Source organism: Harpia harpyja, chromosome Z, assembly GCF_026419915.1.
Source record: "Harpia harpyja isolate bHarHar1 chromosome Z, bHarHar1 primary haplotype, whole genome shotgun sequence".
Taxonomy (NCBI): domain Eukaryota; kingdom Metazoa; phylum Chordata; class Aves; order Accipitriformes; family Accipitridae; genus Harpia; species Harpia harpyja.
The window spans coordinates 13,216,665-13,244,553 of NC_068969.1; the positions used below are offsets into that span (position 1 = coordinate 13,216,665).

Consider the following 27,889-nt stretch of genomic DNA (forward strand, 5'->3'; position numbering starts at 1 on the left):
CAGAAGTAAGGGCAGTCTCACCATTCAGCCAGTCTCTCTTTGAATTGCTCAGAGGGCTAGAAACGTGCAGGAGGGATTGACCTTACAGAGACCAGAGAGATAGTGAATATGATCATTTGTATCCTTTGAATTAAGCATCATCAATACACAGAACATTTGTGGCGTAAGCAATTATTTTAGCAATTCTAATAATTATAATTATAATAAAAAAATGTTCCAAATATTTTGCACAACATGTAGTGGAAAGTGATCTTCTTTGCTTATATTTCATAAGCAGATATTTTAAAAAGTTAAACTCATCTAAGGCAATTCAGACAGAACTAGTCTGCTGCTATCTCTGGAGTCTGAGATGGCCAGAGTAAGAAGATATTCTGGTACATATTTTGGATTCAGAGCTATGGAAGTTGTGAATAAAATCCTGGCCATAGTGGTTGTTATCAGTGAAATCAGTAAAGGCAAATTTTCGCTCCATGTGTCTAACCCCTCAGAAAGCTTTCTTATCCCATTGTTCAGTTTTGCTCTCAAGTACCTTCTATTCAGTAGTTACTTCACTGAAATCAAAGGAATTGGAGTACAGAAGAGGGAATTCTCCGTCTGACTTGAAGGGCTATTTTCTAGATTCAGCTCATCCGGATGAGTAACAATTAATTATCATCAAATACTCTCTGAGGATAACATCTGCTACAAGTTCTTTGGCTTGCTGTTTTTGGCATGTTCCAGAGCTGGATGGAACAGGGAAGCGGAAGGGTTCACTACAGTATTTAATAGAGGGTTGTGCCCCTTTTGTCTGGTAACACCACCAAATGAAGACATGACTGTAAATGGGAGCGGCTTTGCTGGACTATGCTGGAAACAACAAACAAGAACTTAAGGCTCTGCAGCATGGCCAGGCTCTCATTTTCCCTACACCTCTGCCAATCCGGAGTAACCTTTTAGTGGCATATGAAGGAGATCAGTTTCCCTCTCCATATATATTTCTTTCATTCTGCTTCTCAGTTTAGGCATTTCTCTTAGTTCTGCATCATATGTGAAGGAGGTGTCTAATCCTGTCTTTTTATCCTACCAGGCATGAGCAAGGGGAGAAAGACTGGGGGGTTTGCTGGCACCTGAGCTGTTTTGTATCAATAACCCCTCGTTGCACTTTAGCACGTGAGCGTTTATATTGGGGTCCTAAGGTCACAGATTTAAATACAGCTTAAGGGGAAACCTAAACATAATCCATCCACTGACACTCTGGCTGTGCATGTGTGAAGACAACTTTGGAAGCAGGATCTGTTCAAAAAGACCATGGCAGACTGTCCTTGTTTGGCAAATTAAGTTCTTCAAACTGTGCGTGGCCAACGTCCAAAACACTTTTTCTAGACATATGGGCATTAATTAAAAAAAACCTCATACAACACCACACTTTACCATACAATATGTCCTTTCAGCCCTTGTTTCCAAACCCATCCTTCCCATGATCATGACGTTGTACTACTCCAGTAATACACACATCTTTTCTGCAATTCCCCTCCTGTCTCTCCTCCCCACACGCATACACAGCAGTAATATTGGGATTCAGAGTCCAGCCTTAGAAACATAAATAAGTTCTTACCAGCCAACTCCACCACCGTTGTGCAGTGCAACCCAGGTTGCTCCTCTAAATGCATCTCCTACAAAGTTTTGTACTGCCATGTCTAGGAGGAGAGGAAAGGTGTTATGGATCTCACATACTGCATTCATTTTTTTCTGTTGTGCTGCTCACTCATTCCACTGGCACCTTGATTATGGCTGTGTGAAGGCAGTGTTGGAGGCAGGGTTTGCTCACAGCTTCTCTCACAGATATACACTGAACATCTCATTCTTGGGAGGAACAGGCAAGAGATTTTCCTCCCACTCTTTGCCCCTACACTGGAGGAAGCAAATGCCAATTTCACACTGTAGTTTGTGAGGAGTCTTGTGCTTTCTGCATTTGTGATCCAATTCAAGCAGCTGAAGAACCTATCACTCCTCAGCTGGAAGATACCTTCTCAGGGTGGAGAGAAATACAATCCTCCCCTTTGGGATGCCTCAGTCATGGAAGAACAGGCTGGACACATCCATATGGAGGGTTTCAAAATGGGGGGGACACCTGGAAAACTACACACCTTGCAGTTCTCAGAAGCCTGAAGTATTTTCAGATCAGACTGCAGAGTTAATTCAGCCCTGTGCGGAAAGCTAGTCTAAAGCTAAGGAGTTGTGTTTTAGGAACAAAGTTGGGATGAAAGTGATACTGGCCCCGATTCTCTGGACATGGGGGAATTTTACCCTGAACATAACTGCTGAAATCACATAGGAGGTTTATTTTTTTTAAAAAAAAAAGGAAAATAATTTAGCAGACAAATGTAATTTGACTGATGTCAAATGTATGATTTCCACTGAAATGTTCACTAGAATTTTGTATATTCACTACAATTTGTGCTAACGCATATACCCGGAGAGGTGGAAAGAGGTACACACAGAGGATAACAGGGTAAAATTTACTGAAAATGTTTGTCCAGATTTAATTCAGGACAGATTTAATAGGTCATTTGCTGTGCTTTTAACAGCAAAAAATAAGAGACAAACAGCAATATCCCCACCAGCCACATTTGCAGGCCCACAGTTGTTACATGTCTGATGGAAAAATGAGTTTACTTGAGCACTAATCTATGTTAAACCCTGTCAAAAGCCCCATTATTGCATCTTTTATCTGGCATTATGTCACTTTAATAACCCAATTATCATAATTACAGTGCTGTCAAGAGGGAATGGGAGAGATCAAAATCCCCATATTCTAAAATGTACAGATTTCGTCCTCAGCCACTAGCATGATAAGAGTGGAGGCTGGACAAAGAGCATGGCAAGTGGACTAACAATGTAATAATGTGCTGCTCCTTGGCTTCGATAAAGGTCACTAACTGTGCAAATGTCTGTGCTGAAATACACTTTGCAGAGCTGCAATCACCCATGTTTGCCAGGGATCAGGCTGAAGTACTTACTTGTAAAGCAAAATGAGACAGGCAAACACTCTGGAAAATTCCTGTGTGGTGGAGAGGAGCCAGTTTCACCTGAACTAGCTCAAATGTTAAAACAACAGGAAAGAAGGGAGAGAGGAAGACCTAAGATGTTCTTTTATTACCTCCAGAGGCTCAACTGGTAAAACAGATTTAGGCCTCACTTCAAAGACCAGTGAAATCAGTGGTCAACAGGCTTTAGATAAGCCCTTGGAGGAGGCAAATGGTTCATGTAAATCATAAAATGCAAAGAAAAACACAGCATGATGAGCAATGGGGTTTAGCAAGCCTTGTTTCTATTGCCCTCTTCTGAGGGCATTGCCTGAGGTTTACTTATGTTGCTAAGCCCTGTGGTGGAGACGTTACTTTGGATTGCTGTTCTCTCTGCAGCTGCACCATTTTCTCACAGCTTGTCAGAACCAAACATTATGCAAGACATCTATCCATCTGGCCTATTAGAACTAGCCAACATACTCAAAAAGTGTTGAAGTGGGGCTGATAGACACAGCTAAAAGCCTCATTTCATCAGGAAATTGAGTTAAGATAGCAGGGAACTTTTCTCCTGTAAATTGAGCCATAATTTGGTTCTATTATGAATTCCCATAATGGAAGTAATTCAATATGCTCAGCTACCTCTATCATAATTTCTCCTCCTACAGCAGCTTGTATCCTCCAATCTCACACCACTTCATGACTGTCAGTTCATGACATGTGGAAACACTACTGGGCTAAAGCTATTATCATAATTTCCACTTTATGGATGGAAAATTGAGGAAGATTTAGGTTAAAAATTGCTTAGTGCTTCACTCGTTTTTTCACGTCTCCAATCTGATATTTCTTGGGTTTATTTCTCTAAAGCATCATTTCACAAACTTAAAAGCAGAGTCTGGTTAGCTCAGGTCAGGTGTGCAGAATTAAAGGCTCCTTTTGTATAGCAAACCTACATGATTTGCCCACAGTCACACTGTAAGTGAGCAACAAGGCTTGGAGTCTAATCCAGAACGCCTGACTTCCATTCTTAAGCTTTTACTATCAGAGTATGTTCCCTTATGAATAGAAAAGTTTCTTTCAGAAACTCCAGACTGTTTTCTTGAGTCTTCAGGCAATGAAATGATCACAGCTGTGAATCTTTTTGCTTTAAGCAAAATACTATTATAGACCTGATTTTGATCTTGTGGATCCCAAGGAAATACAGCTGTAATTCTGCTCAAATCACCTCTTTGAAACAGTGAGGTGCAAAATGAAAATCAAACAGGAGATACAGTCCTCTGAGACAGACTGCTCTCCATTTACATTCAGATAAATCTGATGCATCTTCATTGAATTTTCAGCATTCTTCTGGACCTCTCCTATTTAACTAGCTCCACATTCATGGCTGTATCACTTAAATCCCACCAAGCTTCTCAGGAAATCTGATTAATTGGGATTAAAGGGTTAAACAAAAACGTTTTAAAAATGTTGCACAAAAACCAGTTTCTCTTTTAAAGCAATTTCCTTGTTTGCCCAGACAGACAAGCCTCAGCTGCTCTGCTGACCTGCGCAAAAGGCTGATCCATCATAAATGTTTGACGTTTCTCTGTAAGGACTGTCGGTCCCACTCACATCATGGTGATCTCGGCTGAGGACTACTGGAGCCTGCAAAAAGCCAAGGACAAGAAAATGGAATCCTTCATGGACTGTCAATGCTACTGAGAATCATCATTTGCTGAATTCAATTCTGTCTTAAGTAATTTAAAACCTCAGCTTTGCCACGTCTCCTAAACACCCTGAAACACCTTCTCTGCCTGTTATTCTTTATAACACAGTTGTTCACATACTGTTCATGAAAGCCACCATCCTTTCATAACTAAGAACAAGAGCTTGTTTTTATGCCAATAGCATCCTCAAAGGAGAGCAGGGAGAAGAGAGGAAGCAGTAAGGTTATTTCATCTATTTCAAAGACATTTCAGTATGCAAAAATCTTCTTTTAAAAATAGTTCTTGTTTGCTGTTGAAAATGAAAACTAACAGTAAGAAGTTTTACAGTTTTTCATTCTTTTGGAAGATGTCAAAACTAAAAATAAGTTAGCAATTAATATCGGTGATTTCATACAGCTCAAACAAGTCCATTCTTGATCTGGAATTTAACTGACAGTATGAATCTAGACCAGCTTGCAGGTCTTCGTTATAATTTGCCATGCACAGGGTTTATATAAGAATAATTCACTCTTGGCATGGTGTGGTCTGGAATAGCTGGCTCTGTTTTATGCTGGCAGTGAATTAGAAAATCATTGAAAATAGACATGAGCATCCAGCTTGCAAGAGGAGGAATGGAGATTTGCAGAAGCAAAAAAAGGACACAACAAAATCCAAAGGGCCTGGGAGTCTGACCTTGTCAGTCATAGCTCCAAGTGAGTGCTCTGTCTGGTCAGGTTTATTTTTTGAGTCTAGCTTGCAGTGACTTTCATTTTGAATCTTGAGAAGGTCAACAGCATTTGAAATATTTTAAAAAAACATATTCTGAGTAAAAAAAACCAGACCATTCCTAGCTGGAATCCATTCTAAGTTTTAGTTCAGTTTGCCCCTTTAAAAAGGGTAATTGTAATTCAGCTATAAAAGAGATGGAGATGAATGAATGACAATGCCTTGGTCTGATGCTGCTGTACACACAGCAAATAATGGGTGTAATTACTGAGTGGTGCCTTCAGGATTTCGGTCCCCCCAGGATGTCACATTGTACACCTACCTACAATACTCATGAAGAACTTAGAAAATCCCTATCCAATCTTGCCCATAGTATGTACTTTTACGACCACCACATATGGTCAGTGGGATTTTACCCAGACAACTAAGATATGACTCATTATGCACTAGAGGTGCAGCGTCAAGCCTAATGATTTTCTTCATTCACATATGCAATGCAAATGAAAATTGGCTGCAGAGCTGCCTGTAGCCATAATACGGCTGAAAGTGAGGGACAGAGGGTAAGAAGCACTGGGGAGTGGTACAGTCTCTTGTTACTTTTAATGTTTGGGGCACTGCTAAGGAGTTACAGTCCCTGCCTTGTGTTTTCAATAAATCACAGCATGATATGTTGTGCTTGTAGATGCCCAAATAGAAAATAAGGCAGATTCCCAACGTGAAATAAAAGGTAGCATATTTCAGAAAGTTTCTAAACTCTTCTCTCTTCTATTATGTAGTGCAATACTGGTGACAGGCGGAGGAGGACTGAGCTCTAATACATGCTAACAGAATACTGGTCCCATGTAAACAGCAGGCACTTCTGCTCTTACTGGTTGAAGCTTTCTTCTTTCCCACCTGCCACCCCTGTCTCAGATATTAAACACAATTACCAGACCATATCAAGACAAAAAAGACAAACCTTAATCCTTCCTTCAGAAATTGCTTGATTAATAGCCACAGCTATAGACACACGACCCCTCTGATCAGAATACAAGATTCTAGCTTGAGAGCCAACAACCTGGAAAACAAAAATGCCAGAGTGATAAGGTTCTCTGTGCAACTGGCTTATCTTCAGGCTCCAGATAAATGGAGTCACAAGAGTGACCCCTTCCCTTCTGTAGGAGAAAGTGCAGATTATTTCTTTGTCAACATCCAGCTTCCAGAAAAAAAGAAATTAAAATCCCTCTTTGAACTGAGTTTTATCTCCACTCACACAATCAGTGAGATGTATTTCTGTATTCAGCTGCTACTGTCCAATAAATCCCACTTTTTAAATCAACCTGATTGCTAGGCTGTAATCCCCCTATCAACAAATCCCTTATCAACAGCTGAGAAGCAGAGGTTTGGAACTGGCAACGATGGGCTGGAAGAGAAGAGAAATATGGAGACAAATAATGGCAAAGAACATCTGTGCTGCACAGCTATGCTCTTCTCCAGCTTTTACCCCACAGACCAATCTGGATTCCAGATAAGAAGAGTACATATGAGCCCTACAGTGTTACCGGTTAGCTTCACAGGGAGATCCTGCCCTAAAAGAAAAACGAAGGATGCTTCACTGGCATTCTGCTTCCCACAACACAAAAGGATGGCAGTTCTTTGGCCTCATCTGTTTTGAAAAAGGTACTGGGAACTGCAGTCCTGAAAAGGTTGGACCAAAGCAATGACAAGAGGAACAATTTGAATAGCACTCTGAAAGAAAGGTAGTTACAAATGAGGTGGAGGGTGAATCATTGACATGTTTCACTCCACATATAAGACTAGATATTGCTGGATTATTTGAACATTTCCAGATGAGGAAGTGAAGGGACAGAACTGTTTCAGCTCACCCTAAAACCCTGCTGTGGAGAGAGGTTTAAGTTATCAGCCCTGGGAATTACGGCCAGTGTTTTCATTCATGCCCATTCCTGCTTTTCACTCCGGCATTCAAAAACTGCATTCTGGACCAGGAGAGGTCACATGTGCTGAAGGAGGTTGTGCACTTACCAAGCTGTGCCTGCCAGCTTCCCGAATCCAGCGGATGTTGTCATGGTACTGCTGCTTCACAGATGTGCTCACTTGCAAGAGAAAGCAAGCAAGAAAAGAGGTTTTGAAAATGAATCCAATATGCTCTGAATTTAATTTAATTCATCTGACAGCACTAGGAAGTCAAATTCTACTCTCAGATACAAGCACGCATATAGGAAATGCTATATAGAATCCTCTGTGCAGCTGATACAGTAACTGGTACCATATATTTAGAGGAAGGTATGAGATGTCGCCCAGGAGACAGCTGGAACAATAACTCCCATTCAGATCTTTAGCAAATTAAATTAAACCTTGAAATATGCGTTACATGTACTGTTCATTTTTGGTGACCTGGCTTGCTGCCTACTAAATGCCAATCCCTTTCTGAGCCTTTGCTAAATTAGTAGCTTTAGCAAACTCCATGACATTGGGTACTACAGTCCAGTCTTGCATCAGGTAGTAAATAACTCCTTTGAGTCAACCAGCAGAAATTCTCAGAAGCAGCTGGCAATACATACTTGAGGATAAGTTACACCAATGCTGGGATATAGATTTATAGCACAGCAGTTGCTCTACTAAATGGCCCACGTGAATGTTTTTATCCCAAGATAAACCTGAGGTCTGTCATCCTACAAACTCAGGTATGTTGCCTTGCATTAATATGGAGCACAAACTGCACGGAAAAAACTTATTATGGAGTAGCTACTTTATGTGCAAATCCACCCTACACCTTGTTTAGATTTATATGTTGTTATCTAAGAAGATAATTTTATCTAAGAAGATAATTTCATATAATGGTTTTATATTCTCCAGCTTCTCCTTTCATATCTGTGCCATTCCAACTCAATCAGCCAAACCAAAGAGGAGTAAGAATAAAGATATTTGAAGTGAAAGACAGTGAAATATGCATGTGTCACTCAGATACATGGTGGCCTCAGTACAATCAGCTGCCTCCAAAGGCATGGCACCATCTGTAGCAAGTAACAAAAGGGAGATGATAGGGTATGGAATGGGACAGAAGCATTGTCTTACTCTTAATTTGGGGGGCTTTTAGAGTTATGCCTTTCCACACAGGCTGAGTGTGAGCTCAGATGAGGTTACAGTGGCTGAAGAAGTTACTGCCTGTAGGCTCTTTCTCTATGGGCTAAGCTACATCACATTACTTTGTCCTGAGAGACATGGTCAGCTACCAGCCTTAGCTGGCATGTGCCAACAGGTTAAGCCACAGTGACTGGCTCATGCATTGGAACTTCAAGTTATAATCATTTCTGCAGATGCCAAGATAGCATGTTCCCCATCGCTTTCCAGCTCTCACCCATTTTCAAGTCAAATTATAATGTACATATAACTTATGTTTGAAAGTCAGTCAGACTGGAAAAATTGCATACTGCTAACTTGAAATTGTCCCTGGTAACTGAGAAGAATGTTTAGACTACTCTTTCCACCAGGGAATATGTCAGCAGATACGCATAGTAGAACTAGAAAAAGGAAAGAGGAAAAGGCAAGATACTCATATTTAAACCAGGTTAAACACATTGTTAAAGGGAAATGTCAAATATGCTCATTCCTGCACAGGCAGGCCTTCCATACAGAGAGCTTTAATGATCCTAAAAAGACCTGTCAGTGCTTTAGGGGTTGGCTCCAAGTGATAGCTTCTAAACTCTGCAATGAGGATTAACATGCCACCTCTTAGCTTCGCAGGGAGCGAAAGATGAAATGTCTGCTAGTGCTGTCCTAGTAGGATTGTGCTGCCATTCATAAGCTTTAAGGAAGCATCTTCTAGACAGTAATGGGTAGTATTCACTTAGGTTATTATAGATATTTAATGAGAGTTTACAGGAGTTACTCTAGAAAACCGAAGAGTGAATGAGTTCCTATCACTTCTATAAGCTATCTCAGAGAGTACTTACCACAGTTTATACTTCACAGTGCACAGACTTATGGAAAAGATCTTACTGTCTGTTAGTACTATAAAACATATCCAGAAGAGAAGCCAGATGAGAATACTGGCTACAAGGACATATCTCAACACAGTACATCCGTCCCTCCCAGCCAGCTCCAATAAAGTCATATTCTCTGTCCTAAACTGTGGTGTGTCCAAAGTTGGATTTCTTCTGTTATCCCTGGGGAAGTGAAGAATCCTCCCTTTTATTTAGTCTTACTTCCTGCAATTGAAAAAATCTTACAGCTCTCTCCATGTGTCTCATTTACTAAACTGCTGCCTCCCACCTCCCCACCCCAACAGGAATATGTTTTAAGTCAGGCAAGCTACTGTGTTGCTTCTGGTATTTCATAGGCCCTTGTACTTATTTAGGGTTTAAAAGATACTAGAAAGCATTGTGTACTCAGCGGAATAGTCCTCATCAACACAAAGATTGGCTCCCTTTGCTCTTGGAAGATTTGTATTGTTGTTATGCATCAACTCAGCCTTCAAACTACCACAGAGGACATAAATCCAAGTTACACTCCAATCATCAGTGCTGCATCTCTTGTGCAAAGGCTAACTTAAAAGCTCAGGTAGCCTAGGAATGGAAGCGGATAATAAAACCACATAGGAGTTTTGCACACTTTGTGAGGTTTAAGTGCAAAAATTCATCTCCACAAAAGAGGAAGAATGGTTAACATTGGACTCAAGGCCAGGTTAAAAGTTTAGACTTGGAATGCAACAGACTTCAGCTCTGCAGAGTTTTCACTCAGCCTTCATAACAGATTCTTTTGTAAAATTCAAAGGTAGGTTCAGATTTTAGATGTAAATGTGTGTGAGGAAATCCAGACCCTGGAATTTGGTCCAAGCCCAGGTCCCATAGGAAGTGGACAGCAAGTGGAATACTCAAGAACATGAATCCATGAATGGCTGTTTATTTTCTGGCCAAATTCTGTTTTCATTTCTCTTTGAAATCCTATTCCCATTGTCCTGCCAAATTCAACAGCAAATCCAATAATAGCCTTGCCCTTAAGCCTGTTTTCACCTGTTTGGATTTTTGTAATGTCATTTTTCATTTAAATTAAGAAAATACATGGAAGAGTTCAGTGCTTTTTGTCTGTGGAAGAGACTTCTCTCCCCAGCTTTACATTACCAACCATATAAAGACCCACATACTGTTGTTCACACAGTAACTGATTCATTTCCTAGTTTTGTAATGCAAATCCAAAGGTCATGCTTCAGTTCAATCTTGAGAGAAGATTACTGGAGATTGCATTACATGGCAGAAAAATTACTGCAAATTTTTGAAGGTAGATCCAGCACTATCATATTGTATTTCACCCTCCCTTCAATTAAGCCCAGGGATCAGGTTTAAAAACATGAAAGTTTCAATATCCATAGAACAGGGTAGGCACTTCTGGGTCATTGCATTAAAAATGCCTCATGCTTCAGTGTTATTTCTTGAAGATGACTCCTAAGGAAAGTTTAAGAGAATAGGCAGAACTAAGGACCTTGCAGGGTAAGACCCACTCTATCAATAATTCACCTCTCAGGAGGAAGAGGAGGCTGGACACCAGCCTTATGTTATAGATGGACAACAGTAGTTTTGTTTCAAATGAGACATATCTGAATGTGGTATATCCTTTTCAGAAATACCACCCTAGATCCTTGCAATGCTAACTGTTCCAGAATAGGAGAGCATTCAAAATTTTCACGCTTCTGTTCATATTTCAATGATGTCTTCATGAAAGATGCAACAAATATTTCAATATTGCCAGATAAAAAACATTATGCTCTCCTCCTCATAAAAATATGCTTTGGATTTGTGATCCATTTCCTTCTGATTTTTTCCTTGATTCTGATAAGCACAAAGATCCACTCTCTCTGGAAACAGAAGAGCTGAGGACTTCAGTGCTAGGGGACAATGACACTTAAGTCTTTGAGTCTGCTGTCCAGTTACTGTAAAAATAGACAAAGAAAGGGGAAGGAATAGGGCCTTCCACTGCAACCTGGCAGATTAGGATTCATATTTGCTGACATAAAATTAGCTTTGTCTCAGTTCCCATTCATAAGGAGCAGATAACAGTAATAGCCCACTTTCAGGGATATGGAACAGTGAAAGACAGTGTAATTCCTAGATACTAGAATAGCATACAGAGCCATGCAGATATTCCAGATTGGTTCCACCAGTGAGTAGAAACAGCTGTCAATTTATTAACAAATGACAAAAAAGGAAGACCTCAGAATTGTAATCACAAATAAATGACACTGAATGGAGCACCACACCCATGAAACCTGGGTTTCCTGCCACTGATCTGCTTGCTAGCCTCTTAAAAACCTCCCTAGATTCCCATGCCTCATTCACCTGTGAGACAGGGGCAAAGCAATTTGACTCCTTTAAAAAACTCTTGGAGACCTGTTGATGAAAGATACTGTTTGCCTTAAAGTTTCAAGGTGACAAAGTACAGGAAAATCTGTAACAAATGAAAACAAAGGCTCTTAGCCAAAATTGCAACAATAGCTTTGGGATCAGTAACCCCTCTACACGGTGTTTTTACATTTTACCTACTGGTTACACTCCTTACAGGAGCTTGGAGAACAGCAAAATTTCCTGCCCACATGGAACAGGCAAGAGACTGCTTTCTATGGTTTCAGCCAAAAGCTAACACACATTTCACAACTCTGTTTCCTTTTCTCCCCAAAAGCACCCCCAGCGATGGGGGCGTGGGTTGGTGTCTTACCTCCCTGACGTATAGAGTCTTCCAGCACAGACATGGCAATCGAGTCAGTGGTAGCAAGATCCTGTGGGTCACCTGAGGTACAAACCCAGCGGAATGGCCCAAATCCCAGGGAAAAAATGTCCCTGGGAAGAGAACATGTTTCATTAAGAGATAGTTGAAATTCTTTCCTTATTTATCCTGGCTGCTAGCAGTGCTTTTCTTTCATTAGCTGGAGATGGAAGAATTTGAAACATTTTCAATGAACTATTCTAAACAGAAACATCAGGGACCATTAATTGAGAAATTAAACAGTGCTGTTTCACACAGCCATCAACTGGTGTATAAAAATATGGTCAGGCCAGAATTTTGATAGGAATGTTGGGCAGTTCTATCAAAAAAATGCATTGTCAAATGAATTGCAATTTTACTTTTGAGTCATCAGATATACTCTCCCTGCTGCCTGGTCTTTTCATCCTTAACCCAGGCTAACTCTGAGTGCATCTACACTATCACACAAGTGTAGGTTCTGAACAAGTGCCTGAGTCCAGACTCATTTGCTGTCCACATTGTTTACGCACAATAGTAAGACACTCTTCAGTTGAGTTCCAGAAGACATCTAATCTGGTTGGTGCCTTACTCTGTTCAAGCTCTTATTCACATGGTATAGGCAAGTTAATCATGAGTCAGAGGCAAAAGGTGTTATAAACCCAGTCCCTCAACAGATCTCCTGAGATCAGTTTTTTCTACAAGCAGTATGCACAGCTTGGGTAAGAAGTACAGTCAGCAACACGGGCTAGAAGAGTGTCCTATTTCAGACATGCTTTTAACTTCAGTGTAGACATAGACTTTGCAGCTCCACTGCTCTGAAGACACAAGCTCTCCATTTTTAGCACCTAGAAGTAAAGTTGCATATAGTTACAGCTTGAGGCTGTGATTTGGCTATTCTCTTGAGTAGAGCTGCCTAAGGAAAATTGATGCAACAAAAGAGAAAATACAGCTATTCCCGTAAAGGAGTGAAGAGTTTTGATTTGGCAATGTTTTAGCTTACTGCTCACACATCTGATGTCTACTTTCATAAGACGTTTTAATTCTAAAAAGGATAAAGCTTTACACCAAATTATCAAGACACACCATGCCTTGCCTTTCAGGACAAAATATTAGCAAAACCTCTGCTGTCAGATTTTACCCATGTTAATCACATACAACATGTCCCTCCATGTCTGACTCTTCTCTTCCTCTGTACACAGGAAAATGCAAGGAGTAACTCTACGGAAGCCAATAGAAAACATGAGCATGATGCTTACAGCCAACAGGACGTCTTCCTAAACACCACTGGGCATTACTCCAGAGTGGAGAAAAATAAGACTAACTTTGGCATAACACCTGTGAGATCAATTTTCCTACTTCTACTATTGTGTCCTTTTCATCATTTATAGTACACTGCAAGATTTGCATTAAGTGGAATCTCTGTAGTACTCTCCCCCTAAACAGAGGGAGTCACAAGGCACTTGAATGCTTTATTCCAAACTCTCCCCAACATACCCCATGATGTGCTGAACGTAGGAAGGATAGCGGAATTCTGTTTTATTGGCTCCTCTTTTCTGAACATCAGCGCCTATAAAGGAGTTTTAACAGTCAGTGTCTTGATGAAGAAATACTATAAAATGTAAAACCTGGGTTCCCATGAAGGCTCTACCTCAGCCACAGAGAAGGTATGGGGTCTCAGAGAATGAGAGAGAGAGACTAATGAGTTAGCATAACACATGGCCAACCCTATTTTACCAAAACATACAACTGGGAAGATGCATTCAGGATTGTCCTTGTTTCCATCTAACAACTCGAGGATGTACTCACCAGCCCTTTGAGCTTCCAAGAGAAAAGCATTGCCATAATCCCAAAAAAACATGCCCTTATCAGCTAGTCTGTTAATAGCAGCCACATGTCTCTTCAGACTGAAATAAAGAAGGAAACAGTTATTCTTGAGACTGACAAAATATCAAAAAGAATAATATCATGAACTCACTAAAGGCATGGGAGGAAGGAGAGACAGATGGTACTGAAAGACCTTAGAGAAATTCAGACATAAACCCATAAGATATCAGTTGAGATGCTTTCAGTCTCTGTAGCACCTGTTGCCCCCAAATCTTGACAAGATTTACAGCTATTAAGGGAATTTCATTAATTAGCAGAGAGGGGACACATTTTTCAGCAAAGAAATGCATCCAGCTGTGAGGATGGAAGGTAATAACAAAAACCAGCCTACACAAAACTGCAAAACAGTTTAAGAAATTCACAGAAAAAGTGAGCAGAGATAGAAGAACTGAAAATGGCTACACATCACTGTTCTGGCCTCTCCCTTGGCCAAAACAGCCCAATTTTCCCTTTGTTTCCAACAGTGGATCATACCCCAGGACTGCTTTCTTAATGTCCACTTAACATTATCTAGTTCTAATTTCAATGCATAGTTGCATATGGAGTTGTATGTGCATAGGTGTAACCTCTTGGAACTCTAGAGAGATAAATCCATGCCTAACAAATGAAATTGGATTTTTTTAGTTCATGCCTAACTTGTTAGAAATTAGTCCCTCCCAGAAATTTACCTTTCTGTTACCTTTGTCTTAGAGTAGTATGATACAGAATTGGGAAACTGGAAAGGTCCTTGTAGTCCCTCATCCAAAGTCAAATAGTTATATACCCATATTCTACCTTCTACTGGAAAAAGGTCTCCAGCAGGAATGTTCAAGGTGAACAAAACCAGAGTAGAAGCCAAAAAGTCTCAAAAGTACCAGTTGAGAACAACAGTACAGCTCGCTGCCTCCATTCCACAGTTCATTTATATATAAATTATGCCAAATTGCTCCCTTTATAATGTCCAATTCCAATTTCACTTGCAAAGCTGTAAATCAGGAGTAGCTTCCCAAAATCAAGATGCTAAACAGAACTTACAGTTGCAGCAAGCTGGGAGGAGTGACGGGGAGATTGTCAGCTCCTTATATCCTTCCCTAAAAAAACATTCCTGGCCACAGCTGGGAGCACAGTAGGCTAGATAGACTTCCTGGCTTATCCATTGGGTTTTTATGCTATATTCAGTGAACCTAAACCAACTGGTAGAATAAGTGGAATTGTACTTATTGTCCCAGATTTTTAAAATCTAATGCAATTTAGGAATTTATAGAAGTGAAATAAATCATTACTGTTCAGACCTCTGATCTTCTACACTAGTGACTACTCCTAAAATGGTGGGAAAGTGCTGTCTGCTAGATTCCGAGTGATAGCTGTGTAAGTACAAAGTTGGGAGTTATTAGTACTGTAGCTCTACCCCAAATTTCTACTGAAATATCAAAGAACAGAAACTTCTTGCAAGACAGACAAAAATCTGATCACTTGCAGAGCAACTAAGCTTAAAGTTTAAAAACATGTATCGCCAAAACTTTTACCTCTCTTGTACCAGGGTCCGGAACTTCCCCGGATTGGTGGAAAGGAGCTGCTTTGCTTCCTCAAAGCCAAGCTGTACTGGATAGTATCCCCCGCTGAATGGGTTATGACATGAAGTTTGGTCAGACCCCAGATCAACTAGCAGCTCTCCTGTTGTGTCCAACTCATATACTAGCCTCTCCCTGGGGAAGACAATGAATAAATGTGTGTTTGAACAGAAGCTGTCTTTCACATTCTAGCTCCTCTTTCAGGTGAACTTCTGCCATCCCAAGAGGTTGTTTATAAAGGTATGCCCTTGGCAGGCTAAGTCTTTGTTTTAGCAGTCAGGAGGTGGGAAATGATGGTGATGAAGATTTAGGTGCAACTTTTATACTTCACATTTGCATGTGCAGGAATGCTGATAGATGAGTCAGATACCAGTATGACATACCAGTCTTATTGGTCAGTCTCAGCCCTTGGTATATGGTGTGACAGCAAGATGTACCATTGGATAAAGCCTCAAGAGTGCCAGAATTTCTATCCATCATCTGATTATTTTTATTCAATCAATGCCTCATACTTCTATTCTTATGAAGTAAAAAAAAAATTTCTTGCTATCCAATTAGCAAAAGGTTAGAAGGAAAGTGCTACATTCTTTCTTCATCCAAGGAAGACTCTTAGGGATTTCTTTCCCTAAGAAATTCATTGTTCCATAAGGAAAGGAGAAGGTGCATGGGAAACAACTGGGAACTGGCACACAAGGATGAAGACCCCTCTTTTGACAATACAGTTTTTCATGAGCATCTAGAGTAATGAACTCAGCACTAGGTTTAATGTCTCTTCTCTTCCAAGTTTGGGAAATAATTCCAGGTTGACTAACAAGCAAGAGCATTAATATATCCATTATCCACATATACTACTTACCATAGATCTACCACATTCCCATGGTAACCCAAACTAAGGGCAATTTTATTCTTTCTTGCATCTCTAGAATAGATTAAAAAGATTGGTTGAAGAAAATGCACCTCATGTAGTTCCATCTTGCAATGTACAAATCACACAGTCAATCCCAGCAAAAAAGTCTATGTGGGATTTCCAACACTCATCTAGGCAACAGATCTTTCAACCTTTATGTAACTGCTAATCACTGATTCCAGAAAGCTTGAGTGATGCTTTAAGTGTAACATTATTTGTACTTGCTCTATGCAAATTCATGAAACTGAATGAAGACACATTTAACATATATAAATGATATGAAGCATTGGTAGTGGCTTGCATAAGCATTGATAGTCACTAATAATGGCTGCTGCTGTTTGGAAGGATGGATTCAAATTCAAAAGCAGACCTAGAATAAGAGATGTCCCTCAACCCCTTCTATATGTACACTAAAATGGCACAGTGCAGAAAGATGTAAAGCGATGATTAGGAAGCAGAGATAAACTCACTGAATTACGTTACAAGTCATACCTAAGGCGAGCAATGCAATGGTCCAGGTTGTTAGAGATTTCCATAAGCCATCCCTGTTTGTGACGTTTCAAAAGTGCTGCTTCATCAACCTAAGAGAAGTAGTAGGTATCTTAAAACTCCCATTTCCCCTATCCAGTCACTTTTACCTTTAGTTTTTCAATTAGTCTGCAAGAAAGAGTAGCAAATAGGTAAAGGGAATAGCCTTGCCTTGGCCTTAAGAACATGGAGTGATTGTTCAAATACTTATTTTTCACCTCTGATTTTTTTAAACTTTCTGTTCTCTTTTACTCCAGGCTCAAAGCAAGAAAAAAAAGACTTTTTGATCTATCACTCCCCAAAATATTTTACAAACCAAAAATTATCATTAAAATTGTACAAGAGGTAATATTTTCCCACCAATTTTAATTATTCTTATTGTTTCTTTTCATGATTATATTGAAAAAAATGAAAGCCAAAATGTATTTTTAAAATCTGGCTATTTTCTGTGAAAATAAAATTTCTATTTAATTAAGGAAATATTTTCTTTGATGAGCTCAGAGAGAGACATTTCTGCCAGACTGCTCAGGATGAAGCAATCGTTTGCTGAATAAAATTGACCCTCACTTTTGTTCTTTGACTGCTGGTTGAAAATCTCAACCAAATATGGAAAAGAAAAGAGGAAAGCATTTTCTTGTCCCAGCTGGCTAATGCTTCTGAAAAATGGAATGGATCAAAACAAAACTACGTCTTTAATTCCCTCTTGTTTGAGCTTTGAAGATCCAAACAAGCTCAATCCCAAATTTGTACTCTCTTCTGGGCTTAGCTTCTGTGTGTGTCAGTGTGTATGAGACAGCTGGATAAAAATATAAATGGATAGATAAACTGTGGAGGCTTTGGCACAGATTCCGTATTAATGGTTCAATGTACAAACCTGCACATCACTAATACTTTTATAATGAGCTATCAGTGGCATAAAGCAAGTGGCAAAATTAATTCAAGCCAATTTTTGGTGGTAGCAATGGATTTAAAACACCCACAGTGGTGTGTATGCATAAGAACACATGACATGAATATCTTCTAGTATTTCATTAAAGCATTTTTACTTCTCTATAATCCACCCCCATCATTTTCATTCTATTATTTCTCATTAACAAAGTATATATATGTAAATTAAATAAGTTCTGTATTCAGGTGTCACTTGAACACCAGGAAACCTTTTCTTTCCTAATTATTCTTAGCATGAGAAACCTTCTATCATTTCCCACATCAGTAATAAAGACTATCCTTCCAAAACCCCAGAGTATGACAATATCAGTGTCACTGCCAATGGAATTATTCAATAAAGTCAGGTGCCATGGCGGACAGCTTCTTTGGGAGTTATTTAAATCAGCACAGAAGGAAAGATACTAAATGGTCTGTATGAATTACAGAAATCGGGTTCATTTAAACCTCAGCATAACACGGATCAGATCTATTTAAATCTGTTTCCACATCCTACATATTTTACTTCAACCCTCTCTGACAGTCTTAGTCTTTCACAGACTTGCTAGCATACTCAAGAAAACTAGCTTCCTCTGAACCACACTTTCAAAAATATGCTCAGTTTTTTGATCAGCATCTCAGTAGTTTAAAAAAATTCCAAATATGATGAGCTAATGTCACCTCCAGTGTAACCCTAGAGAGCTTAGTGCAGCTCAGAGGAGATGGTCTGGCCCTTCACATAACTATTTCATAAAATTACAATCTGCTTCGTGTCAAACAGAAGAGGTAAAAGACTTGCACCATTAATCCCTTCTGTCTGAGCTTCGGAAGCCCTGGCTGACAAAATGACATCTCTTGCACAATTCATCAATGTAATTTGCATAAATAGTTCCTTAAATAAAAAATGTGTACATATATATAGCTATCCACATGTGCTCCTGAGACTCATTTCCGACAAGGATCATCTCACAGGAGATAAAAACCAGGCGATATTCAGTCTCCTGAACAAAATCATCTGCAGCCGTAGAGATGAAAAGGACAAAGGATTCCTGTGAATAGCATTCACTGGAATCTTTCCTTTGTGTTCTAGCATTTGAAAGATCATGATGACACGGTAGAAGTCTGAATAAATATAATTTATTCAATAATAAATTGAATAAGTTTATTTCATCTGCAGGGAGTACCTGATGAGATCTCAAGTACATGCAAAACTCACATGCTAACAAAACCACTCTTGCACCATCACTGCAAAACTGATGAAACCCCAACCTTCTATGAATAAGACCAGAGCAGGTCAGATTTACTGCATGCCACATGGGCAGTCTGACCCATTATATTTTGAAGTTTAATTATAATTACCATTGGTCAGATTGCAATATTCTTACCCTTTTCACTGTAGCACATGACATGCCCATAGCAGAGGTCTGCCAGCTAATTCTCTCTATAAATTACTTTGACTGAGAAGGCTAAACTCCCACTCCAGTCAGCTGCAACTGGAGTTTAGTTCTCAAAAATCTCTCTTCCTCTGGAGCAGTAATGAGCTTATCACCTGCAGATAGTCAAAAGAGCTCAATGCACTTTGGTCAGTCCTATATCTGCTCCACCAAGAATGTTTCCCCAGTGGATTTAATTCAAAGGTAATCATGAGGAAAGAAATGCATGGAAATGTTTATTGTTTCTCAATAGTCAATATCATTAAAGATATTTACTACCATTTTCACAGACTTGCAGAGCAACATTTTCTGTTAAAAATTGTTGCAGTGTTTCTGTAGTCCATCCTTCCATCTGATTTGTTAGAACAGAACCCTATGATAACCATAATAGCTGAAAAATGCAGGTATTAGGAGAACCTAATGTTACTTTTTCATACCAAAATGTATTTCACTCAAAACTTAACAGGCATCTATAGTTACCAAATTATGATGTTGGTGTTCTGCATTATATATGATACTTAAGGATATCTGTGGATCCAGTGGATCCTATCATACACTGTTCTGATTGCTTGGACATTAGCTGTCTTTGAATCACAGATCATTATTAGATTCTCTTTGTTTATGGGAGGAAATAGCTGGGCTATTTTAATGTATTTGGAACAGAGAAACATTACATCAGGAAGAAAGACTCTACAAAGAATATATCCTGTGGCTGAGCTTCAGGGAACAGGGAAAATGGTACTACAGAACTTCTCCCCCATCAGGATTTTCCCTTAGCAGAACTTATCTTCATTGTCTACAAACTGGGATTCTCATAATTGCTTGTAATTAGCCTCACCATCTTCATATTGAAGCCAACTTTAAAGTTGCCAGTTTTACAAAATCCCATTGTATTCAAAGAATCACAACACCAAATAACTTTGTTAGTCCCAACCTTGATGAGTGAATCATACCAACATTTTTAACGGGTACTTTCTATTGCACCTGATAAGGGTGCCAGAAGAACTAAAGATTAATTGTAACATAACTAACACCTTTTTAACATAGACTTTTTTAGCATAAGAGAGTGCAGTTCCCATGGGAATTGCCTGTGGAAATTACACCCTTTCACACACAAAATGAGGGTAGCTCAAGCACTGAGAATGGCTAATCTGACAGCATCATTCTGCATTATTTGTAAAGCAATCATAAGAAGTTACAGTCCATATCTTTACAGTCTGATCCAGTGAGTGAACAAATAAGAGAGTGGAATAGCAGTGAAAAATGCTCAGCAATGAAAAGGACAGACAGACCTTAGAAAAGAGTATCTTTTTTTGAGTTTTGCTTGTCAGGGTTACTTGAGGAACATGTCAGATGAGGAGAATGAGGGTTCTGATTCAGCACATGAAGGAGAGAAGACAGAATGAAAGAAGCGTTGCTCTCACCTCTGCAATGATCCCCACACACCCAGCAATGACTGCAGCCTTTGCTTGAGCCCCACTCATCCCTCCAAGACCAGAAGTAACAAACACCTTTCCAGAGAGGTCTTCTGCCTTCAAGTAGCGACGGCCTGCATTGAGCACTGTGAGCTGCACACAAAACAATATAGCAATTATCAGGAGCTATTTTTCTTAGAGTCTCTGAAATTTAAAGATCTCCTGTCCCTTTTGCAAACAGAATTGAAACTCGGGGGTCATTGGGACCGTGAAACTGTTTTAATCTTTTAAGAAGGAAACAAGTTACAAAGTGATGTTTTGAAACCATCTGTCCTGATTATGTTTATTTCTCTCACCATGAAATAGAATAGAATAATCAGGATGGCTCCAAAAGACAGCTAAGAAAAACAGCTGTAAGAAAATGTTTTTATCTAACACATTTGGTCAATTCATACTTCACTTATTGTAGCGAGATATGAGCTCAGACTGAGACCTCGATTGCAGATTCCTTCAGGTCTGTGTTCTGGATAAGATGCCAGGGACTATCTGAGTGGAAGGACACTAATTTTTTAAGGACCAGGCAATGAGAATTTCTTTGGTAGCCAGAATATCCTCTCACAGCAATCCAATCCACTTCAGTCACCAGCCACTGTGAGAGACACCCTCCTCCAAAAGGTATTGCCAAATAGACCTTTCCCCAGTTTCTTACCACAGTCCCATGGACTATTCCCTGAGGCCCAATGTAGCAGTAGCTTCCTGCAGTCATCTGACCATACCTAGCAAGAGCAATGAACACTATGAAACCACATGTTACTCAGCCTGGAATGAATTCTGTACATGTCTACATACGTTTCCAGTATAACAAAAAGATCTCTGTGCTTCAATTTGTTAAGATCTGCTATTATCAAATTCACAACTTAATTTTGAATTTCTTCATTAGCAATGCACCTACATGTTTCCAGAGGAGCATTTAGATCATCAAATTGAGTTCAAAAATGCATGGATCAAAAACTGAGTGTAAACGTGCCTTGGCATTTAGCATAGTGACTAGGACACAAGGACACTCATTTTCACCTTATCAGTGCCTTTATGCCATTGGTTTTCAGTGGCACTCGTGCTTCTAAGTCACATAGTGGCTTTTGAAGTTGTTAGCCCAAAACGGTTGTCCACATTCCTATGAAATTCCCAGGAAAGTGCCAATGGATATTCTCTATTCATGCCCTTTCATTTCTTCCAGCTTCCTGATCTGTACACACCCAGCTCTCCAGTGGTTTTAATTTATTCTCTCCATGGTACACAACAGAATAATAATCCTGTGCTCATCAACTAGATCAGCAGAAAAAAGTAGGTGAAAAATAATAATAATAAAAAAAGATAACTTTCTATTTCAAAGCTTTCTCTTAGTGTGAAGGAATGTTTCATAAATTGTGTTTTCTGTAGATCGTAAAACAACCACTGCAAAGTGGAACTAGCCAGTGCTATAAGTAGGTTATGATTAAGGCTTCAGGCTGTGATTCAATGAAGTCCCACACATAAACCTAATAGTAATTCCTAGCAGACCTCAGTTACATCCTTATATATGCGGCTGAACATAACTCAAACTCCTAAGTAATTCCACTTAAGCATTCATTAATGCTTTGCAGTATCAGGACTTTATGCAGCATGGTTGAAACCCATCTGCATTAGAAATTTTAACCAGCCACTGGTTGATGTCTGAATTACATTTTAGCTAAGTATTTGATATATTTTACTAGTGAGGTATCTTCTTACATTGTTACTCCCAAAGCAAACATCTTCTCATATTCATCTCTGGTGGAATAGTTGGGAATAACCTAAGAAAACAATCAAAAGAAAACCCACATAAGCAAATCAGAGATTTAAGCAGATCTTTTTAACAGCCTACATTTCTCTATGGTCACACATATAGAAAAACAGTGAAAAACAGGAGGAGTAATTCAGGTGTTTTATTCCATGCATTCTAGTACAAGAAAAAAAGATGTCTGGGCTTTCTGGCAGTGTGACTGTCATGCAAGTTTTAAGGAAAGCAGTTCTCTAGCCACAAAACTAGCCTGCAGGGAGATAGATATTGAATGGCTCAAAAGATTAGCAATGAACCAGTATGTTCACTTGTCCAGCTTGCCTTCCAAGCAAAGCAGTCCAGATATCTAAACATCTGATTAATAATTATTTGTTTGCCTATTGAGGGCTTTTAAATCTTCCAAACTGAGCCTAGCTGAACTGTTTTGGTCAAGAACATGTACAGCTCAGGCTCAGTCAGAACAGAAGTTGTCTAAGGAGAGGATTGTTCCCTCCATCACTGCAGATCAGCACACCTGAGGTAAGAGTGACTGTACCGGAATAAATACTGCAGAATTTGGACCCCAGATTCTCCTGTGTGCTGTTGTAAGTTCAGGTAGTATAAGTAATATTTTAATTCAGCAGACACTTGTAAACTAAACAGAAGAGGAAGAAAAAGAGAAAACAAGATGCTAATACCTACCATGCCATTAGTAATGATTAATCGAGGAGCGTACTGATGGCTGGGAAAGAGTCCCAGAGGATGTCCACTGTACATTACTAATGTTTGCTCTTCAGTCATCTCTGACAAATAGTGCATTACCAACCAGAACTGAAAGGAAAAGCAAGGAAAGTAAGTGAGCAAATCTGTTTCCATCTTACATTTATGTTTCTTTGTGAAGCTGCTAAACTTTGAGTATAAAGGCAGCTATAATGAGGTGTATTCACATATGGAATAACAGCCAGAGCTCCCAACACATTCTTGCTTTTAATAAAGTCCATTAAGAGAAATCACTCAGCAGGAAACATAAATCACCAACTAGCAAAAGTCTGAATAAGTTCCAGAATAATTTCTCCAGTACAAACCCCAGAAATGCTTCATTTTTAAAGCTGTTCTAATTTTATCTTGAGGCTAACCATTTGAATCTGGCACTTTTCTGGCAATCTTTCCAAAGCCAAAATGCAAGATTTTTCCCTATAAAGGTGATTAAAATACCCATGCATATTGTTGGTCGTAGCCTGAAATGGGTAATTCAGCATCTTCTGGTGCTTGTCATCTTTTCAACAAATGGATATTACAATGTGAACTTAAAAATGAAATAATTTTTCTTCCCAAAGAAAAAATTCAGCTTTCACTGGGGACAATGAAAAGAGTCCTTGAGGCACCCAGAGGTATACAAATAAATGCATGTCAATGTCATCTGCATAATTCAATAATTAACTCTTGATCTATGCCAAAAAGTAGGCTACGGCAATCTAAGCTGCCTATAGATTTGACTTGCGTGCATCATTGTCTATCACAAAGCTCATTATATTCCACAGAACTTTTAGTATGTGATAACTAGGCCTGAGAAGGAGCTTTTGCATGCAGTATTGGAATTCAACAATAGATTGAAACTAGAGTTTCTATAGGCATACAGAGACAAAGTTTTGAGAAAAAATGGAACTGCTGATCAAAGAGACAGCAGTATCAGTTGTAATGGGCACTTAACCTCTCTGTGTCTTTGATCCGAATTAAAAATGGTACAGATTTGAAGCCAGTCCCTTCTAACCCAGCTAATTTCCAAGCTGCAAGTTAAGTTGAGCAGGAAAGAGTCACTAGAATTACCATCTTGCTTTTTACATTTTTGTTTTTGTTTCATGAAAAATGTTGATCAAATTCTGGTCCTAGGACAGAACAGGTAACTAGCTGAACTCTCAACTCTTTAGCAGGCTGGGAAAAACATTGTATTAAAACTAGAAGCTGTAAGATAGTTAGATCTTTTTGCATTGAAAGGCACAACTAGTAAGGAGGAGGCAAAAACGTTTCCTAGCTTAAAGAACAGTTCTGTTGTCTGCAGGCTTGTAAAGTTAGCTCTGGACATGGTTCATTCTTTAAAAATTATTCAGAAGAAAGCACAGGTCTGCATGGATAACATAAAACAAACTGAACCTTTTCACAAGAAATTTTGCAATGATAGATTTCCAAAAAGCATGTTGTTTTCAAGCCACAAACAGAACAAAATGTTCTGTCATAACTGAATCATTCATGTGATTGCTACTCTAAGTAAGCAAAACCAAAAAGGTTTTGTTCGTTCTGCTGTGAAACAACTGCAGGTCATAGCTCTGGTTTGGATGATAACAAGAGAAAAGAGAATATTTCTGACTTTGGCAGCGCTTCTACTTCACCTTGCAGCACAGCATCTACCTAAGGGATGTCAGTCCAATAAAGGCTACTATAGAAACTGCTGGCACTGCTCACATCAGAAATGCTGCAAAACACATATTGTTAAGAGGCATTTGTCAACTGGCATTTACTAATTAATACACAGAATAAAGAAATGGTGTGAACTGCCGTGGTACCTTTCTTTTTAAAGTCAGAACAGTTTTCCCTCAAAAGCTGCCTAAGACTTCTGTTTAACTCCCATTTACCAGATTAGGAAACTGAAGCATGAGTTTTCTCTCAGCCACAAACAGAAAAATCACAGTCAAACTGGGAAGAAAACCCAGGTCTCTCGGTTCCATGTTACAGTGAGGAATCCATTCCTCTCCCCTAACTAGGAACTTCATTTACATGTTAGTTTTGCTTGGATTTTTTAATAAGCAAGAGGCCAGACTCGGGTAAAGCCACAACATTGTGCATATATGATGCTTTATGACAGAAGTTGGCCCCTTAAGTCAGCTTTTGCTTATGTAAGCTACAGAATCAGAAATCAATATCTTCTCAGCCTTTGGGAGTGATGCTTCCCTTGAGGGTGATGTAGATTTCTGCCTGTGCTTTATCTGTTCTGCACTGCAAAACTCAACGCCACATGTCCACCTGTCCCTAGTCCGTGGCCTTGGGGCATACCAGAGGCTGCAGGGATGATGTGGTTTTGGCATTCACAATAACCACATTTGTGCCTATCCACAGACACTCAGGGTGGTTGTTCATTAAATGTTCCTTCTGCCACCACACACCTGCGGAGCATTCAGACCCAGAGCATTTGTGTTTTTTCTTGAGAGAATAAATTAGGCTCATACAAAACACAAGTCTAGAGTATGTTGCTGATGCCAAAGATCTCCTCTCCTGAAAATGTTTCCCATGTGCATTTTGCAGTACTTGGATTAAAGCATGTGTATTTATTGCCATTTTTTGATAGAGAAGAACAGAGATTATACAACATTAAAGATCCCAGCTCCAATTTTAGACAGGCTTTTACCCACCTGCCATTATTCTCAGAAGATCAGGGATAATGTTGCTAGGCCTGACAGTAAAGTGCACTATGATCTGGCCAGCTAGCATGTAAATATTTACAGCTAATCTGATTTGCTTGGAAAACAACTCAGGATTGCACTTTAATTAAAGCCTTTTTTTTTTTTTTTTTTTATTCCACTACTTGTTGTGAAAAATGTTGCAAAAGTAGCAGAAACAAGCAAGCAAAAGATACACTTTTTTGTTTCCTAGAATTCATTTTGACTCTAAAATTATCTGTGCAAAATACACAGGCACATACAAATGCATCACAGAAAGACAAAGAACTGGTCTTTACATCATCATACACAGCTTGCTATGTTTATGGTATTATGTTTAGTGTTTCTACTGGGCTGTCTTTGCTGTCTCTAATACATAAAGTTCTCCCCATCTATGCAGTTCATAACTGAGCATTCCTCCATCCAGACAGGATGTTTTGGAGTATTTTGAGACACCGACTGCCAAGAATTATCACAAACTGCCTAAGCAGAATGTGCATGGGGGAGGGTGAAACTGATTTTGTGAAGCAAGTTGCAAAAGCAGCAATGTCCTACCTGTGCCCAGTTGCTGAAGACCTGCCCATTTCCTCCATAAGTGACAAGCTCCTGGGGAAACTGAAAAAGGCAATTTAACAATAATAAGGCAAGCATTTTTCTGAAATGTTTCACTGTATCTCCGAGCGATTTTTTTTAATCTCAGTAATAAATCTTTTCTAGAGTTTATTGCATCAACACTCTCTAGACTCTTGAAATCAGAAAATACCATCATAAAAGTGACAACTTAAGAAAAAAATTAATTTTTCTCTTTCAAAAAGTGAGGTGTTTGTTATTGTTACAATGGTATTTCGGATGCAGAATGCTACAAAGTGATTACTTGATTGCACTTTCTGTATAAGACGGACATCCCAGTAAACTCCCTAAAAGAGGGACTGAGTAAGCTTATAGTTTGGTTGCCACTGGCATTTACAGCTGGAAGAGCCTATGACCAGCAGGGCATAGTTGCATGGCCTCTCCCCTGCCATTTGCAAACAGATGCATTACACTGGGTAGTGCTGGTAAGGATGGACTTTGGTCCTGTATTCCTGTAGTCAATCTGTCCTTGAGGGACGAGCTTTCAAAGATACAGGAAGCATCAGCACTAATTTTTCAACATAAGCAGAAGCAATTGTAGAAGCAATGTACTAAGCGACCAAGTATGTAGTGGGAGCTGGAGTGAGCCTTGCTGGTGTTGCAGGAGGCCTCAGAGGTCTGCGTTAGGACCAGGACCCACCGTGCAGAATTAAGAACTGCACACAGCAGGAAACTACAGAACTTAATACAAAAGACCCCAAACCCCAGGAATCAAAACGTAACCACAAGAAAAGCACAGAATCACCTGTAGTCCCTTGCAGGCTTATCCTCACAGAAATGGACATTCTAGCACATCACCCCATAAGCAGGCTGCCTTGGCACTACTGAAGTTGGCCTGCTTAGCAAACACACACTGCAGCCAGCAATACATGTACCTTGGGGCACGGAACCAGCAAAAGGCCTATGAACAACTAAAATCCTATTCAATCCATGGAAGGAGGATCATCTGCACAAGGATTAATTTCACCTATATGCCTAAATTGTACAGTTTTTATGTGAGAGCACATACAGAAAGTAACTTGCAGGTTTGCTGCTTCCCTATGAAACAAGCTTCCTTACTTTCACTGTACCTTACCTGAGCCACTGAGGGATCCAGATTATTCATGATCATCAACATAATGGCAGCAGCTGATTTGGTCTTGCAAGGGTATTCTCCTATGGGGTATGCTCTGAAACGGTAGTCACAAAAATTTCGGAGGGACACTCTGACTCAAAGGCAACCACAACAATATACCCCA

General features: G+C 39.5%; 1 protein-coding gene across 1 annotated transcript in view; it reads right to left on the minus strand.

Annotated features, from left to right (window-relative positions):
- Positions 1-27,889, minus strand: part of UROC1 (urocanate hydratase 1) — a 43,838-nt gene that overhangs the window by 6,096 nt on the left and 9,853 nt on the right. The window contains exons 3-18 of the mRNA XM_052776420.1: positions 27,727-27,820; positions 26,577-26,636; positions 23,293-23,421; positions 22,563-22,624; positions 21,502-21,568; positions 20,802-20,945; positions 16,985-17,073; positions 16,442-16,504; positions 15,541-15,720; positions 13,958-14,055; positions 13,646-13,718; positions 12,125-12,246; positions 7,439-7,509; positions 6,375-6,473; positions 4,550-4,649; positions 1,595-1,676 (exon numbers count right to left, since the gene is read on the minus strand). Coding sequence (XP_052632380.1) covers positions 1,595-1,676; positions 4,550-4,649; positions 6,375-6,473; positions 7,439-7,509; positions 12,125-12,246; positions 13,646-13,718; positions 13,958-14,055; positions 15,541-15,720; positions 16,442-16,504; positions 16,985-17,073; positions 20,802-20,945; positions 21,502-21,568; positions 22,563-22,624; positions 23,293-23,421; positions 26,577-26,636; positions 27,727-27,820 — 1,533 coding nt within the window. The remainder of the gene's footprint in view (positions 1-1,594; positions 1,677-4,549; positions 4,650-6,374; positions 6,474-7,438; positions 7,510-12,124; positions 12,247-13,645; positions 13,719-13,957; positions 14,056-15,540; positions 15,721-16,441; positions 16,505-16,984; positions 17,074-20,801; positions 20,946-21,501; positions 21,569-22,562; positions 22,625-23,292; positions 23,422-26,576; positions 26,637-27,726; positions 27,821-27,889) is intronic.